The sequence below is a fragment of the Trichomycterus rosablanca genome, chromosome 2 (genome assembly GCF_030014385.1).
Source record: "Trichomycterus rosablanca isolate fTriRos1 chromosome 2, fTriRos1.hap1, whole genome shotgun sequence".
In the NCBI taxonomy this organism is placed as follows: Eukaryota; Metazoa; Chordata; class Actinopteri; order Siluriformes; family Trichomycteridae; genus Trichomycterus; species Trichomycterus rosablanca.
The window spans coordinates 36,911,791-36,928,956 of NC_085989.1; the positions used below are offsets into that span (position 1 = coordinate 36,911,791).

The window sequence follows — 17,166 nt, forward strand, 5'->3', positions numbered from 1 at the left end:
GTACTGATTAAAGGAAAGTACTGTTTGTATCATCGCAGGGATCAGTGTATCTTCAGGTTCCATGTGGATCTGGACACACTACAAATTAGCAGACGTGCAGGTAAGGCTGAAGGCTTTATATACATTATACTGTCCGGGCTGGGAGGCATTTATATAAAAGGGAATATATGGAAATATGGAAATCAGATGGTGCTTAATTCGGACTATAAGCTCTCTCTCAGTCTTCCAGACTTGACCGATTACTACTCCTCCCACCCTCACTGTTTCCAACCAAAATATGAAAGTGCAGAAACATTTTGAAGATTCCTCATATTTGCAGTCTTGTATTGATAAATGTTCTGTTTGAACTGATTGTTAATTCTCAGACTGGTGAGCCATGACCCACCAGGATTTCCATCATGGTGTAACTTGAATGCTTTGCCCCCATCCTAACTTTAAGTGTTTTGAAAGCATCAAATTCAGAATTTGTTTATATTTACAAAATACAATTCGGTTGGTATGTCAAAATATTAAAAGTAATTCATTTTTACTTTTGTCTGGTAAAGAAAGGCTCAAGACAATCAACAAATCACAGATTGTGTTTTGTATTGCATTGTACAAAATGACCCAGCCTCACTGGAAATAGTTTAAATGGTTTATACTATGTGTGTATATACGTACGTACTTTAAATGTATATGTACAGTGTATCACAAAAGTGAGTACACCCCTCACATTTCTGCAGATATTTAAGTATATCTTTTCATAGGACAACACTGACAAAATGACACTTTGACACAATGAAAAGTAGTCTGTGTGCAGCTTATATAACAGTGTAAATTTATTCTTCCCTCAAAATAACTCAATATACAGCCATTAATGTCTAAACCACCGGCAACAAAAGTGAGTACACCCCTTGGTGAAAGTTCCTGAAGTGTCAATATTTTGTGTGGCCACCATTATTTCCCAGAACTGCCTTAACTCTCCTGGGCATGGAGTTTACCAGAGCTTCACAGGTTGCCACTGGAATGCTTTTCCACTCCTCCATGACGACATCACGGAGCTGGCGGATATTCGAGACTTTGCGCTCCTCCACCTTGCGCTTGAGGATGCCCCAAAGATGTTCTATTGGGTTTAGGTCTGGAGACATGCTTGGCCAGTCCATCACCTTTACCCTCAGCCTCTTCAATAAAGCAGTGGTCGTCTTAGAGGTGTGTTTGGGGTCATTATCATGCTGGAACACTGCCCTGCCACCCAGTTTCCGGAGGGAGGGGATCATGCTCTGCTTCAGTATTTCACAGTACATATTGGAGTTCATGTGTCCCTCAATGAAATGTAACTCCCCAACACCTGCTGCACTCATGCAGCCCCAGACCATGGCATTCCCACCACCATGCTTGACTGTAGGCATGACACACTTATCTTTGTACTCCTCACCTGATTGCCGCCACACATGCTTGAGACCATCTGAACCAAACAAATTAATCTTGGTCTCATCAGACCATAGGACATGGTTCCAGTAATCCATGTCCTTTGTTGACATGTCTTCAGCAAACTGTTTGCGGGCTTTCTTGTGTAGAGACTTCAGAAGAGGCTTCCTTCTGGGGTGACAGCCATGCAGACCAATTTGATGTAGTGTGCGGCGTATGGTCTGAGCACTGACAGGCTGACCCCCCACCTTTTCAATCTCTGCAGCAATGCTGACAGCACTCCTGCGCCTATCTTTCAAAGACAGCAGTTGGATGTGACGCTGAGCACGTGCACTCAGCTTCTTTGGACGACCAACGCGAGGTCTGTTCTGAGTGGACCCTGCTCTTTTAAAACGCTGGATGATCTTGGCCACTGTGCTGCAGCTCAGTTTCAGGGTGTTGGCAATCTTCTTGTAGCCTTGGCCATCTTCATGTAGCGCAACAATTCATCTTTTAAGATCCTCAGAGAGTTCTTTGCCATGAGGTGCCATGTTGGAACTTTCAGTGACCAGTATGAGAGAGTGTGAGAGCTGTAATACTAAATTGAACACACCTGCTCCCTATGCACACCTGAGACCTAGTAACACTAACGAGTCACATCACATTTTGGAGGGAAAATGACAAGCAGTGCTTAATTTGGACATTTAGGGGTGTAGTCTCTTAGGGGTGTACTCACTTTTGTTGCCGGTGGTTTAGACATTAATGGCTGTATATTGAGTTATTTTGAGGGAAGAATAAATTTACACTGTTATATAAGCTGCACACAGACTACTTTTCATTGTGTCAAAGTGTCATTTTGTCAGTGTTGTCCCATGAAAAGATATACTTAAATATTTGCAGAAATGTGAGGGGTGTACTCACTTTTGTGATACACTGTACATACACTGTACATACAGTGTATCACAAAAGTGAGTACACCCCTCACATTTCTGCAAATATTTCATTATATCTTTTCATGGGACAACACTATAGACATGAAACTTGGATATAACTTAGAGTAGTCAGTGTACAGCTTGTATAGCAGTGTAGATTTACTGTCTTCTGAAAATAACTCAACACACAGCCATTAATGTCTAAATAGCTGGCAACATAAGTGAGTACACCCACAGTGAACATGTCCAAATTGTGCCCAAATGTGTCGTTGTCCCTCCCTGGTGTCATGTGTCAAGGTCCCAGGTGTAAATGGGGAGCAGGGCTATTAAATTTGGTGTTTTGGGTACAATTCTCTCATACTGGCCACTGGATATTCAACATGGCACCTCATGGCAAAGAACTCTCTGAGGCCTGGGCTATAAGAAGATTGCTAACACCCTGAAACTGAGCTACAGCATGGTGGCCAAGGTCATACAGCGGTTTTCCAGGACAGGTTCCACTCGGAACAGGCTTCGCCAGGGTCGACCAAAGAAGTTGAGTCCACGTGTTCGGCGTCATATCCAGAGGTTGGCTTTAAAAAATAGACACATGAGTGCTGCCAGCATTGCTGCAGAGGTTGAAGACGTGGGAGGTCAGCCTGTCAGTGCTCAGACCATACGCCGCACACTGCATCAACTCGGTCTGCATGGTCGTCATCCCAGAAGGAAGCTGACGCACAAGAAAGCCAGCAAACAGTTGAAGCTGAAGACAAGCAGTCCAAGAACATGGATTACTGGAATGCCCTGTGGTCTGACGAGACCAAGATAAACTTGTTTGGCTCAGATGGTGTCCAGCATGTGTGGCGGCGCCCTGGTAAGAAGTACCAAGACAACTGTATCTTGCCTACAGTCAAGCATGGTGGTGGTAGCATCATGGTCTTGGGCTGCATGAGTGTTGCTGGCACTGGGGAGCTGCAGTTCATTGAGGGAAACATGAATTCCAACATGTACTGTGACATTCTGAAACAGAGCATGATCCCCTCCCTTCGAAAACTGGGCCTCATGGCAGTTTTCCAACAGGATAACGACCCCAAACACAACCTCCAAGATGACAACTGCCTTGCTGAGGAAGCTGAAGGTAAAGGTGATGGACTAAACCCAATTGAGCACCTGTGGCGCATCCTCAAGTGGATGGTGGAGGAGTTCAAGGTGTCTAACATCCACCAGCTCCGTGATGTCATCATGGAGGAGTGGAAGAGGATTCCAGTAGCAACCTGTGCAGCTCTGGTGAATTCCATGCCCAGGAGGGTTAAGGCAGTGCTGGATAATAATGGTGGTCACACAAAATATTGACACTTTGGGCAGAATTTGGACATGTTCACTGTGGGGTGTACTCACTTATGTTGCCAGCAATTTAGACATTAATGGCTGTGTGTTGAGTTATTTTCAGAAGACAGTAAACACTGTTTACACTTAGACACTGACTACTCTAAGTTATATCCAAGTTTAATTTCTATAGTGTTGTCCCATGAAAAGATATAATGAAATATTTGCAGAAATGTGAGGGGTGTACTCACTTTTGTGATACACTGTATATAAGTGACACTTTAATGTCTGCTGTCTGAGTTGAGTAGATGGGATTGATTGTACCAGCTTGCCATCTTGTTCTCAGCCATATGTTGTTTTTAAATGTTCCTCTCCTGCTTAGTGTCCTTCATGTTCTTTTTTGTATTCACCCACAAATGTCACAGTAACTGCACCCCTCAATTGATGTTTGTGGTATGAAAACAGTGCAGGCCTTTGTGTGTGTGTGTGAGCGAGCATGCAGTCATCCCTGTTCCCCTGATGAGGTCGAGCTTCCTCAGTCTCCTGCTCCCTGCCTCCACTGCCAGATCACTATGGCAACACAAAGAAGGGTCAATTCAGTACTTTAGCCTCTTTGTATTTGGTAAAATGGCTCAGTGCCAATTCTACTGAATTTCACAATCTGTGATAACGGAGTGGACAGCAGCTGTGGAGGCTGCTGCTTGTGCTTTAACACTTGTGAAGATCTCGTTTGATCTTTTAGTTTTAGCTCTGTCCAGTTAGCATGCACTTTTTTTACAGCAGCGATTGTTTACTAGTGGGCATTCCATAGTCTATTTAGTTATTGCTGGTTACTTGGTTTTGTATGTAGGGTTGCCAGATTAGTCAAAAAATTTACCTGACAATGTGTCTTGGTTGCTTTACTTAAATTAGCCTAAATCAAACCTTACCATATTTAAGCCTAATATTTCAAAGCTTTAAATACAGGGTGAGTCAATATTATGTTAACACGTGAATGGCGGAAACCATTTATTCACAAAACATACAGTACTTCATATGTGTAAGATGATCTATGGGACATTCTCAACCTGTTCGCCATCATGTTCAACACACAAAAAACAGCGAGCAACAGTACCATTTAAAGCCTGGACACATTTCGCGGAGAATAGATCTATTAGTGTTAACATAATTTTGACTTACCCTGTACTTTCTCCTCAATCCCAACCTGAAACAAATACACTTTATGACCAAAAGTATGTGGACACCTGATCATGAACACCCCATTCCACCCATAACCATGGGCATTTATAAGAAGTTGCAGCTATAACGGCCTTTACTGTTCTGGAAAGGCTTTTTACATTTACATTTACATTTTCAGCATTTAGCAGACGCTCTTATCCAGAGCGACTTACAGAAGTTTTTTACAATGTTTTGGAGTATATCTGTGGACATTTGTGACAATTCAGTCCAAATACTTTCATTAGAATTAACTTTTCTCTTTGTGTTTTCTTAGAATGTATGTCGATTCTTCGACACTTTAAGACATTTCTCAGCATCTTCCTCCTCACTGTGGTGCTCGGTCTGGGTATTCTAGCTGTGGTCCGTTTGCTTCTTCGGGGCAAGAACCGCTCATGGAAGGAAATGTCAAATAAGACTGACAGTGACAGTAAGGTGGGTGTCTTTGTATTAGATAAATTGTCAAGCATTTCAGTTTCCAGTTGCATGCTCATTTAATTATAAAAAGATGTTTCCATTGGTTGGCTACTTTCTATGGTTGGCTACTTTCCATTGGTTGGCTATTTTCTATGAGTAGACACTAGAGAGCCAGAGAAAACACTTTAAACATTCCTGCCAGTGCAATTGGTTTAACAATCTTAATCCTAAAGTTAATGGAACCAGGCATTTTAATGCATACAAGATTTCACAACATTCTTTAAAACAACTTAAGGATATAGAAGAGAAGCCAGACGAAAAAATGACCTGAAAACAGCAGGAACGACAGTTACAGAAACAATAAGCTATGAACTGCATCTTTGTTTCTACATCCCATTCAGATTGTTTCTGCTAAAAGAAAAAGCACAGAGATGCATGGCTAAAATGGCATAAAATAATGTTCTGATGAATCAGACTTTTGGGTATATATGGGTTATTTATGGCTTTTGGATGTAGCTCCTATCTTAAAACCAGTTAAAATGTTCTAGAGTAAAAAAGATTAATGAGATGGCCAAAAAAAAGGTCAAAATTAAGCCTCAATTTTACACACAGGTAATTATGTTTTTGCTTATGCAAAAGACTGTATCTGTGTAAATTTAAAGTGGATCTTTTGACTAGTAGTATATTAAATAGCAAATAAAAATACTAAATACTTTTATTGAATGTATAAAATTTGGCCACATTTATTATTATTATTATTATTATTATTATTATTGGTGCAGCACGGTGGCTAAGTGGGTACCACTGTCGCCTCACAACAAGGTCCTGGGTTTGATCCCCAGGTGGGGCGGTCCGGGTCCTTTCTGTGTGGAGTTTGCAGGTTCTCCCCGTGTCCTCGTGGGTTTCCTACGGTTTCCTCCCACAGTCCAAAGACATGCAAGTGAGGTGATCTGGAGATACTACATTGTCCATGTCTATGTTCGATATAACCTTGTGAACTGATTAATCTTGTGTAACCAAAAGTGTAAAATCCTAATAAATAAACAAACATTATTATTATTATCATCATTATTAGTAACATTGGTTTACCTAGACTTTCATGTTATTATACAATCTGAAATCACAATAATTAGATTTTCCAAAAGAGCCAAAATTTCTGGAGCTCAGAATTTAAATTCTCTATTTCTTTTGCTCATGGTTTAAATCTTGATCTTAACTATGTATTAGTATGCAAATCCAATTTTCTGTGCCACAGGTTATGTCATACGCACCCACCGCCAGTGAGAAGACGATAACTTACAGACGGGACCGTCTTCCTGAGCACCCCATGGAGATGCATGTTCACATTCCCAAGATGCCCCTCCATGACATCTTTCCATGACAGAAGAAGAAAGAGATCCATAAATGAGCAATAAGCAATTTAACAAACAGATATAATGAGCAGATTTCTTATTGTGTGTGTAAATAGATTGGCTGTCTGTTCTTGTATACTTGTATTTCTTATACAGAGAGGTTAGCAGGGCTGAACCATTATTTTCATGGATTGTTTGTTCGGACAGCTCACATCTGTGTTTTGTTTTTGTGTTTTTATTGGCCTCTGGAACTGACAAAGGTACCTGAATTCTGTTATTTAAGTTTTAAGATATTTTCCAGTTTTACTTATTTAAAAAATGCGTCATTTTATTTAAATTAATATATATTTTTCTTTTGTATTTGAAACACTACGTTTTTACTTAACTACTTTTGCTTTCGAGACCTTAAGGGTGAGCTAGTTATGTTTTTGTCTGGTGTTTGGCTGCCACCTAGTGGACAAAATGGAGATGACCCAGATATGCTTGTACTTGTTTTTAAAGCTGCATTTGGTAAAATTGGAGTGACATTGTGGCACACGTGGTAGAGAGAGGTTTTGAGGACCTGCTTGCTATCTTTGCTTCTGGTCATTATTCGGTTGATGGTCATTGAAATTGCCCTTAGATGTAACTGAGTATCGAGTCTTGTCTGGTTCGATCATCCTGTCTACTGCTTAATCTCACCTTTTATACGTCGCCCCTCATCCATCTACTAAACTAAGTTTTTGTTTAGGGTTGGTCTAATTATAGGCTCCATTGTTAGATGAATTATTAACAGATTTCAATGATCATGTCTTACTTTGTCATTTATTTAAACTAAGTTACAAAATATCCAGTTACATGAGAATTTAATCCAAGTAGTAAACCAGCAACCTTTATTAACCTGTCTGTTTATGAAACCTATTTTTTTTTTCCTTGGCCAGTTTCTATACGTTTAACACTGACTCTTAGCAACTGGTGTACTAATGGTATAGACTGGGAATATTTTAAGTGTAGGCCACTACCTCCAAGGCTTGAATTACCTTATTGCCACTGCAAACGCAACTCCTACTGTCTAGTTCAAATAGTAGCAAGGTATTTTGCTAAGACTTTGTATAAAATTGCTGCTAGCTGGTGTAAAGATGCGACCAAATGATTCTGCTCAATGCAGCCATTAAGAAGTGGTTCATTTGAAAATTTAATGTACCCATTTTTGTCTGTACCCCAAATAATCAGATGTGTTCATTTGCACTGAAGCTAATACAGCAATGTAGCAAACATTTAATAGAAGTCTAGCTATTCTAAACTGTTTTCCATAAATACATTACCAGATTTATAAATACTTGCTTCAAACTTCTTTTAAACATCTTTTTGATTGATCAATCAATTTTTACATGAACAATTCTGCATAAAACAAGGATAGTAGAATAATTCCATAAATTAAAACACCTCTAAAATTTAAGTTGAGTCAGATTTGGTCATAATGTTCTTTTCCTCAGTCTCTTCTACCTCTTAATGTATTGTGGGGGGATACATTCTTCTTCTGCAGGATATCAAAACTTAAAAGCAAATATGTCAAGTCTTGGCTGACTAACTGCATTCTGAGTAAGTGAAAACATGTTTTAAAAAGTGCTTAACCACTGCTTTTATTGTTATTATGGGTACTATAGCTGTCAATGTAATTTAAATTGGACTTAATTGTGGTACAAAGTAGCTCTGATATAAAGTAATTACATGCTGCACTTTCTTAATCTCAAATATGTTGTTTCACTCAGAACTGGAGTTATACTGTCTCGCTTGTTTGGATTGTGGCTGTTTTCCTCACCTTCCTTTTTCCTTTTTTTAAATGGGTAATTTGAATATTTGTCGAATGTTTGCTAATGTGAACTTCTATGTAAGCTGCACATGTAAATGACAAACTACTGAAATTCTGCAATGTTCCATTTTATGTGCTGGAAATCAGCAGTATGATTAAGTACTGAAGACTAAAGAGTTTCAATAACGGGCTCGATAATGCTAAGGCATAATGAAGATAGCAATCTTTGGTCTTAGGCATGTTTTACCTCTGTTTACATCAGACATCGTCTCACACTAGAATGTTATTTATTGATTTTCTACTTTATATTTTGTTATTTTGCTTTATTAGTTTAGGCTTTGTTACTGGTCTGTAAAATGTTGCTGTTGAGAATTTTACTAAGAATCGTTGATATGCACTGTTAGTTTTATACTCTTCTGAACACTAATTCATCAGATGTGGAAATCAACTTCATTGTTTTTAGATGCAGCTATTGATGGCAGTGTGGTGTTCAAAGTACTGAATGAATGGGCATTATTATTAATAACAATTTTGTTTTTCTATCATTTTATTTTACAAATACATTCTTTTAATAAAAAAATTTAAAACTTTCATTGTCATTTCTTTTTCTGTTACTATTAAGTATTTAGTTTAAGAGTAAATAAAATATAAGACAATGGTTTATTGATATCTTGTCAAATGTGTGCTTTAAAAATGCACTAGTGGCCCATATTGTACAATTACACAGGACCAGTGTAAACGTTTAAATCAACTTATATCAGTGGCATTGCTACCTTAGCTTTAGTAATTCTTTTTCTTGTTTTATATCAAATATAGATTTAAGTTTCTTTTCCATTTTCTTCCTCTACAGTCATTTCTGATGACCAGACACGGTTCAAATAAGAACAAAACCATCAGATAAACCGAACTGCATGAACTCCTGAACCAAGTAAAACATGGTGCTAAAAATGGTCAACACATTTCCTAGGACGCCAATCAAAGGAAATAGGTACCAGGTGAACACATTAGGGAACCAGCCAATGAACTTAACGGGGTGGGGGAAAATCAAAACAGACACGTGTCTCGTGTCCCCTGTGGAAGTCGCTTCTTGATAAAGGTTCTTTATAAGCTGATTAACAATTATCTCACAAATTTTGTAAAAAATAAATAAATAAAAATAATTGCTTACCTTTGGTGGGAACCTTTGGTGGATCCTGCTTTTCATCATAATACTTGTACCTATTACCAGTTCACCTGCCTATTGCAGGATTTAGTCATTTAAATGGTTCTTTAAAATTTATTGTCTTTATTTTGACCGTTTCAACATTTTTATGTGTTGCAGGCGTCGGAATTAGTTTGAAATCAGTTTATATTCACAAGATACAATTAAGTTGGTCAGCCAAATAGTAAGTTTTAATGTTAATTTCTTTGTATTTTTGTCAGTTAATAAAGGTGCAAGAGAATTTAATAAATATCAGATTCTTGTTTTCATAACATTATACAACATAACTATGATTTGTAGAATTGACAAATAGATTTGGATTTTAAATGTTTTTTTTAAGCTGCAGTTTCTTTAAGGGCCTTCAGGGAGCACTAAGTATCCACAAAAACAAACGCGAGCGTCAACTTTTGCGGACGATACAATTTAATACTATTGATATACCCAAGAAGTTCATTACTAGAGTTAAAATCATATGGTTTGTGAGTTATTCTTTCTTTTGGATTTGTACTCTTCTATAGCACTTCTTAAAGAGTAGGTGTTCTGAAAAAAAACAGTGCAAGTTTTTTCTGTTTTGTTTTGTCAATAAGGAGAAAATGTATTATTATTATTATTTTTATTATGTATTGTTGTTACTACTACTGCTACTATTATTAATAATTATTATAAACTATCAGTTGTTTCATCACCTTCCTAATTAAGATCAACTCTACTTAATGCTTATACTGTACCCAAATAAACTTAAATACATATATGAAAGTTGGACAGTGTTAAATCCCAAGCTGCCACTGTTGGGCCCCTGAGCAAGGCTCTTAACCTTTAATTACTCGCATGGTGGTCATAACTGTAACTCACTTTGGATATTAAATTGTCTACTAAATAGCATGTAAATGTAAACATTAAAAGGCATGACTGTGTCATCCATGAAACTAACATGATAGACTATCATGTTAGAGCTGTTGTCCAACATAAACCCCCATACCAGAAAAAAAAAAAACATACCATATTCAGCCATTAAATGCCTTACTTTTTTGTCTGATTAGTTTAGTCAGGTGTGTTAAAAAAGGTAAAAGATGTAGTTGAGGCAGTTGTGTTCAAAGAGTACATACATGTACATGTAAATGTACATGTAAATGTACAGTAGAACCAACGGGTGGAAAATGTTCATCTCGTGCTGTTAAGGATGTATTCCAGTTTGTAATAAGTAAAAAAATTTTGGTATATTGATAGGTCTTTATTCATATGCATGTGAAAGACCAAGGTGAGGTGAAGATTTAAGAGGAGAACTCTATAGGACAGTGGGGAAAACAACTATATGGCGATATATAAACAGAAGAACTTGGCAATTCTCAACTTAGCAGTTTTCGCCTGACTACATTCTACTACAGTTATTTTTTGTGAGTACCGAGTAGTTTGCAAATATGAATTTGAAGTTTGGTCTGATCCGCCACAAATGGTTTGCTTATGTCAAACCCTGACATCAGCTGTGTTATAAGCAGGGTCAAGTCTAAAGACCCAGAGCTCTTGATAGCTTTTTAAACAAGTATGATATTTGTTGTTAGTTACTAACTAGAGTAACCAACAAGTTCAAAAATGTAACGTAACTTAGTAAATCAAACAAATTTAATTAGTGTTGTTTTTAATACAGTTGTGTATTCATTTACTAAATAGTTATATTTATAATGGGTCTAAAATTTTATTTGATTAGGCTACATCAACGCATAAACATGCATGTCATTTTAGTGCATGTTTGTAATGCGTTTAAGTCTCTAGACATTACTGTTTAGTAGCAATCTTAATCTTTTGACACCAATGGTTTACAACTGTAAAAGAATAATGGATTTAGTTCATATTTGAACAAAATATTTTTCTGGCCTATTTAAGTTTCTGTAATTGTGACCATGTTCATCTTAAATGTACGTGATTTGTATTGTAAAGCCTTAAACATTTTCAAGTAGTTTTATGTTTTCAGAAGAAATGTATTTTTCATTTTATCTCACTGTTGCATCCTCTCTTGTTTTAATCTACGAATTTTAAGGGCAATGATTCTCAGCGTGTGAACAGCCTACAAAACACATTATTACTTAAGCCTTTTTACAACGCCTACAAATCATAGTAAACAGATGTTTATGTGAATGAAAAAAGTAATAAAAAAAAGAATGAAACACACAGGTCAATGAGTTGAACAGTAAAGATACGCTGATTAGATGTAGATAAGAACTTCACTATTATCCCGTTCTAAGAGAGTCGGTTCATCATCAAAACTCTCAACTTCTTCCCTCATCGCTAACTAAGTATTATTTAACTTTTGGTTTCTAAATTGCTAAGTTTGTGATGTTTTCTGTGTGACCTGACAATGTTTAAACCTATCTTTTTAAAGGCCAGTAAAACATTGACGCAACCTTTAAACTAAAGAAATACAGTATTTATACGCGTTAAGTTCCACAATTGTGCGTTTTCATTTATAAAAAAAAAAACCTATTGGAAAAAAATTACGTTAAATGGGTTAATAATACTACAGAAACAATTTTGTTCTCATATTAATCTTTCAAGCTTGTGTTAGTTTGTTGCTTAATAGACGTTATATCCAAAGTTTAATTGATTGTTTGGTCGTTGATTTGTTTTAAAGTAAATTGATGCTTAACTTTAGTTATTTGCTCGCCATCTGTATCTGGGAATTCGCCCTGGTCATTCATAAATAATGTTTAAAAAGTTAATTCTTAAGTCAGTTTAAAGAACATACATTGATTATAAATCTATATAAACCTAAATGCCGCGTCAAAATCCTATAGAAATGGAACTGAGATATGTCTAAACAGTTTTCAATTAACAATATATGCTACAGAAAATGACAATTTCTTTTTGTTAAATTGTTTCCAGTTTTGTCAAATGCAACTGTCCATTTATAAAATGCTAAGTATATAACATTGTTATTTTATATTGGGTTTATATGTCTCACAAGGACAATTTTAGAAACTGCTATAACATACTTAACATTTATCTTCAAAGAGCCACTGGTTTCACGGTAATAAAGCAAAATCTGACTCATTTTGGTAGCACACAGGAGACAAAAAGAAGAATTAAACTGAATTTGTAGTCAATCCAAATCTGACTTTATTACGAGATATTAACCTTAAACTCAATCGTCAGTAAATGCAAACACACATGCGCAATTAAATTAAACAAACAAACAAAAAAGATTAAATAAAAAAAATAAAAACCTGATCGACATGATTTTATTCTAAAATCATAAATATAAATTCAAAGTGCGACTCTGATAGACTTCAAAGTACAGTCCAAACTCGTGGATAAATAGAACTGAGACACGTATGTACAATTTTAGTTTTTCAGGAGAAAGTGAACAGGTGAACAGATAAGCGAACTTGTAGATATCAGAGATATTTATGAATCACAAAGAAATTAAAACTACGGTACATAATCCATACTGAGATTGTTTTTTTTTTATTTGCTGAGTACAATTTACAACATTTCGAATGCCTTTTAGACCCTCTTGTAACTAAGCACTGTTTGTTCACAAACAAAAATTGCTGTATGAGGATGGAAGTAAAGAGAAAACAAATCTTATGGAATTCACTCAGTGTTGTTAAGCTGAGTTTGTGCATTAATTTACAAGAAGTAAACAGCGTTTGTGTTGAAATATTAGGAGTAAAGTGCCTCAGTATAAATAAAACCAAATACGCAAATAAGCGTGAAAATTTTTCAGTAAGTTTCTTTGACGCACATTGGTCTGTCTCTAGGTTATCATTATGGTTCCCTGTCCACACCTGAGACATACAAAATAATCTTTTACATTTTTTAAAGGTTTTTGATGATGTGAATATTCTATATTTGATTATAAGTAGGTTATATCTTTATACCTACTTATGCAGTATATGCCTCCGCATTTCACTTTTCAACCCCAAGATTAATTTGCTTGCTTACTGGACCTCCTGACACTTTACATGGCAGGTTATATATTTAAATTGTTCAGTTGGTTAAACTGTGGCCGTTCGGGCTTGACGTCTGGACTGGATGCGTAGTTTACAGGGTTATCTGGGGACTGGCACGTTGGGCTGCCCGGTGCGCTTTGCTCGCTGTCGGTGTCGCTGCCCTTTTTGCAGGCTCCGCTGGTGGATGTGGTATCTCCGCCTGCGCTGTGCGTCTTCACGTGTTTGCTGAGATGATCGCTGCGCATGAAGCGCTTGTTGCACACGGGGCAGGCGAATCGCTTCTCGCCGGTGTGCGTGCGCAGGTGCCGCTGCAGCTCATCAGAACGCGTGAACCTCTTGCCGCAAAACAGCCAGTTGCACACGAACGGCCTTTCCCCTGTGTGCCAGCGCAGGTGCGCCTTGAGGTGAGACGTCTTTCCGTAGACTTTGCCGCATCCTGGAATGTGGCAGCTGTGAAGCCCTTTGCGCCGTAGACTGGCACCTGCCGGTCCGAGTCTCTCAGCTTCTTGGCAGTTTGGGCAATCGCACGTCGCCCTGCCTGCGTAGCGTCGTGCTGATGAACGCGGAGAGCCTGCAAGGGTTACAGCAGCGGACGCGCCCGCTACCGAGCTCTGGCTGGGATCTGGATACGAGCTAGGCAAAACGGGCTTGAACCCGTCTACTATATGCTGTCCGCTGGCGAGCAGGTGCGGTGAGGAAGCGGCGCTAAATGCGGAGTGGCCAAGCGCAGTTGTGTAGTCCGAGTTGTAACCTCCTAGCGGGGAATGCAACGAGCTCTGGAGGCCGTTTGCACCCAGTGGATTGTCGATCCATCCTGTCCCCACGTCCCACCACGCAGAAGCGCTGGCCGATGCGCCCACGTCTCCAGTCGACTTGAACCACGAGTCGTACGCGTGCGCGACTCCCATCCTTGGGTAAATACCCTGTAGGCTGTCTACCGAAGTATGAACTTTGGAGATAAATACGGGCTGTGAAGTCGGTTCCTGGGACCCTCCCGAGATTGACACTGAACTTTGGAAGGCAGAGTAGTCACTTACGAACGGGCTGGTCGACGCACTGGTGGTTAAAGAGAACACGCTGGATACTGGCGAGCCTCCGGTGCTGAAGGAATCCGCAAGACCAGTTGCGCCACGGGACGAGAGACTCGAACCGAGGCTGCAGCTTCCAGGTGATGCTCGTTTCCAGGGATGAAAGCCTTTCCCGAAGGATGCGCTGTCTGAAATCATGGCAGATGTGGGGCTCGGGCTGCCGATTTTGTTACAGGTAGCAGCAAGCATGGCTAGAGGAGTAGATCCAAACTTAGGCTCTTCCTGTATGGTTAAGAACACAAAATAAAGAGCTGTTAGTTTTGTTTGTGTTAATAGACATAAGTAAACATTTCTACTACCAACTGCCAAGTTTCATTTGTCCATTAAATTAATGCTTTTATAGAAAACTAAAACTCTCTCAAACTCTAGCAATTTAAATTTAAATTCCTGGATTGCGTCATATACACAGATAATAATAATAAAGACGCCAGAAATAATTCTCCATAACGTTGTCATACAAAAGCCCTTTGGTTTCTCAATGTACATTTTGTTTTTGATATTTTTCCTTTAGGGTTGTGATATGTGGAATGTTCTTGTGTGGTGACATTATTAGAGCAGCAACAAAAAGGTTAAAACAAACTATTACATTTAAAATTTTAGGCTTACCAGAAATAAGTATGTTTTTTATTACTATTATTATAACTTATCATTAATTAGATATAAAAACAGATTTTAGTTGTCGCTGGATTCCCTAATCTGTTACGTGTAGTACTTAAAAGTGAGGAGGTCCAAACTTAAGGTCTTTTTTACACAGGTTACCAACAACAAATAAGGACCACAATGGCAGAGTGTGCAAAACGTATATAGATTCTTCTTGTTGTTGTTATTATTATTATTATTACATTTTTAATTAAAATCCGATCTGAGAAATCTAAAATTGACCACGTTTAGACCAGTATACTTGGTCTAAAAGTTAACATTTAAACCATCGACCCATGAAATACCTTGATAAATCTTACAATATGTTTCAAAGATATAACAGTAAAATATTTCAAGCATTAGACTTTCTAAAGAATCTTTTGGCATTCCTGCCCCATACTGGTAAAATAAGCAAAAGTGTTGCCTGTTACAATTTAGCAAATTTAGAAAACACTTTCACTGTAGATCAGACCTGTGAATGTGCATGGGGTTGAAAGTTACAGAGACAAGAAAGCCATGTGACCAACGAGGTGGTTACACAAATCTGCAGGTGTAAAAAATGTGTTGTAGTATTGTTGCTCAAGAAAACCAATATGACCCTACATTTAAATGTATTAGAATGTGGGAAAGTATTACAATACTTTTAAATAACAATAAATAATTAAAATAACTTTAGTTCGAAGTGTTGAGCATACTGAGTGAAATTAAAAGTAAAATTATTTGAAACTTATTTGACAACAACAGTAGGAGAAAAGCAGAAGACAAGTTCTTACTCACCCCTAGAAGTGAAGTTGCCATACCAGAGGTGTCCACTTTTAAGAATCCTTTTACATTTATAAGCTGCGTAAGACTGGGTTGTTTCGTTAGGAGAAGTGAGTTGTGCGGATTCCTGTCGCCCTTCCTGGTGCAGTTGTAGCTCCTCTCAGGCTTTGAAGTTGCGCAGGTTTGAGCTCAGCCAATCAGATTCCTCAGGGTTTCTGGAACGCGCGATCTATCGAGAGGTCTTCACCAATGACGTATTTAAGCTCCACAACAAGTGCAGATGTTAAAGTCTACAAGTGGGCGGGGCACGGGGGTGAAACCTAATCCGGTCATTTTTACTGATGGGGATACCCTCTTTATGAGCGCCTGTGACTGCTGTTTTAACGCATTAACGACTTATAGATAAATATTTTAAGCCTTAAATTACCAGTCATTTTATTTTCGTCGTTTTATAACTGGACCTTTAAGCCGGCTGTATGTTCAAGCTTATATTTTAATGAATGACTTTATAGTGCATTGTTTAGAGGGTTTACCACTTTGTAATTCAGGTTTTAAGTTTAATTAACAGGGCACAAGGTAATAGGGCAAATTGTCCAAGTACTGTACCAACAAAAACTTTTGGAAGTGGCAATCTTGTCAGTAAATATCCTATCATTTTTATTGGTGCAGCCTACATTTTACAACATCATTGGCTTTTATCAGTTGCGTTTTTTTCTGTTGTCATCGCCGAATCCAAATATTTGTAAGTGGGGTTCTCAGGGGCACTGTGCGTTATGAAGGCGTGGTCGACCTGCCCTAGGGGCGGAAGTGGGTGTACGCACATAAAAAAGGAATTAACTTCATCCTCGTTATCCCTTTGCATTTTAGTTCATTTGCTTGTTTTTGAACCTTATATAAACATGTTATATTTCTATTCGTTTGTTTTTCTGGCGGCACATTAGCATGATTTACTTGAATCAGTTACTTCATTTAAATGCATAATAATAATAATAATAATAATAATAATAATAATAATAATAATAATAATAATAATGACAATAATAATAATAATAATTTGATGAATAAAAATGATTGAATTAAATCTTCAGTGCCTAATTGTAAGACTCCTGAAGCGCAATTAATTAAAGCCA

At 37.8% G+C, this 17,166-nt stretch overlaps 2 protein-coding genes across 2 annotated transcripts in view; one reads left to right on the forward strand and one right to left on the reverse strand.

Moving 5' to 3' along the window:
- itgb8 (integrin, beta 8) overlaps nucleotides 1–6,636 on the forward strand; it is a 36,373-nt gene extending 29,737 nt beyond the window's left edge. The window contains exons 13-15 of the mRNA XM_062990807.1: nucleotides 2–100; nucleotides 5,116–5,273; nucleotides 6,511–6,636. Of these exons, the coding sequence (XP_062846877.1) occupies nucleotides 2–100; nucleotides 5,116–5,273; nucleotides 6,511–6,636 (383 nt within the window). The remainder of the gene's footprint in view (nucleotide 1; nucleotides 101–5,115; nucleotides 5,274–6,510) is intronic.
- Nucleotides 6,637–12,774: 6,138 nt separating this feature from the next.
- Nucleotides 12,775–16,072, reverse strand: sp8a (sp8 transcription factor a). The gene is made up of 2 exons (XM_062990808.1): nucleotides 16,052–16,072; nucleotides 12,775–14,857 (listed from the first exon to the last, which is right to left on the reverse strand). The coding sequence occupies exons 1-2, from the start codon at nucleotides 16,070–16,072 to the stop codon at nucleotides 13,568–13,570; spliced, it is 1,311 nt and encodes a 436-aa protein (XP_062846878.1). The 3' UTR covers nucleotides 12,775–13,567.
- Between the last annotated feature and the right edge of the window lie 1,094 nt (nucleotides 16,073–17,166).

Bases quoted from the DNA above. Each gene is read 5' to 3' on its own strand.
- sp8a (XM_062990808.1), bottom strand. From the start codon at position 16,072: ATGGCAACTTCACTTCTAGGG. The intron at 14,858-16,051 runs GTGAGTAAGAAC...TTAACCATACAG, and splicing joins TGGCAACTTCACTTCTAGGG to GAAGAGCCTAAGTTTGGATC.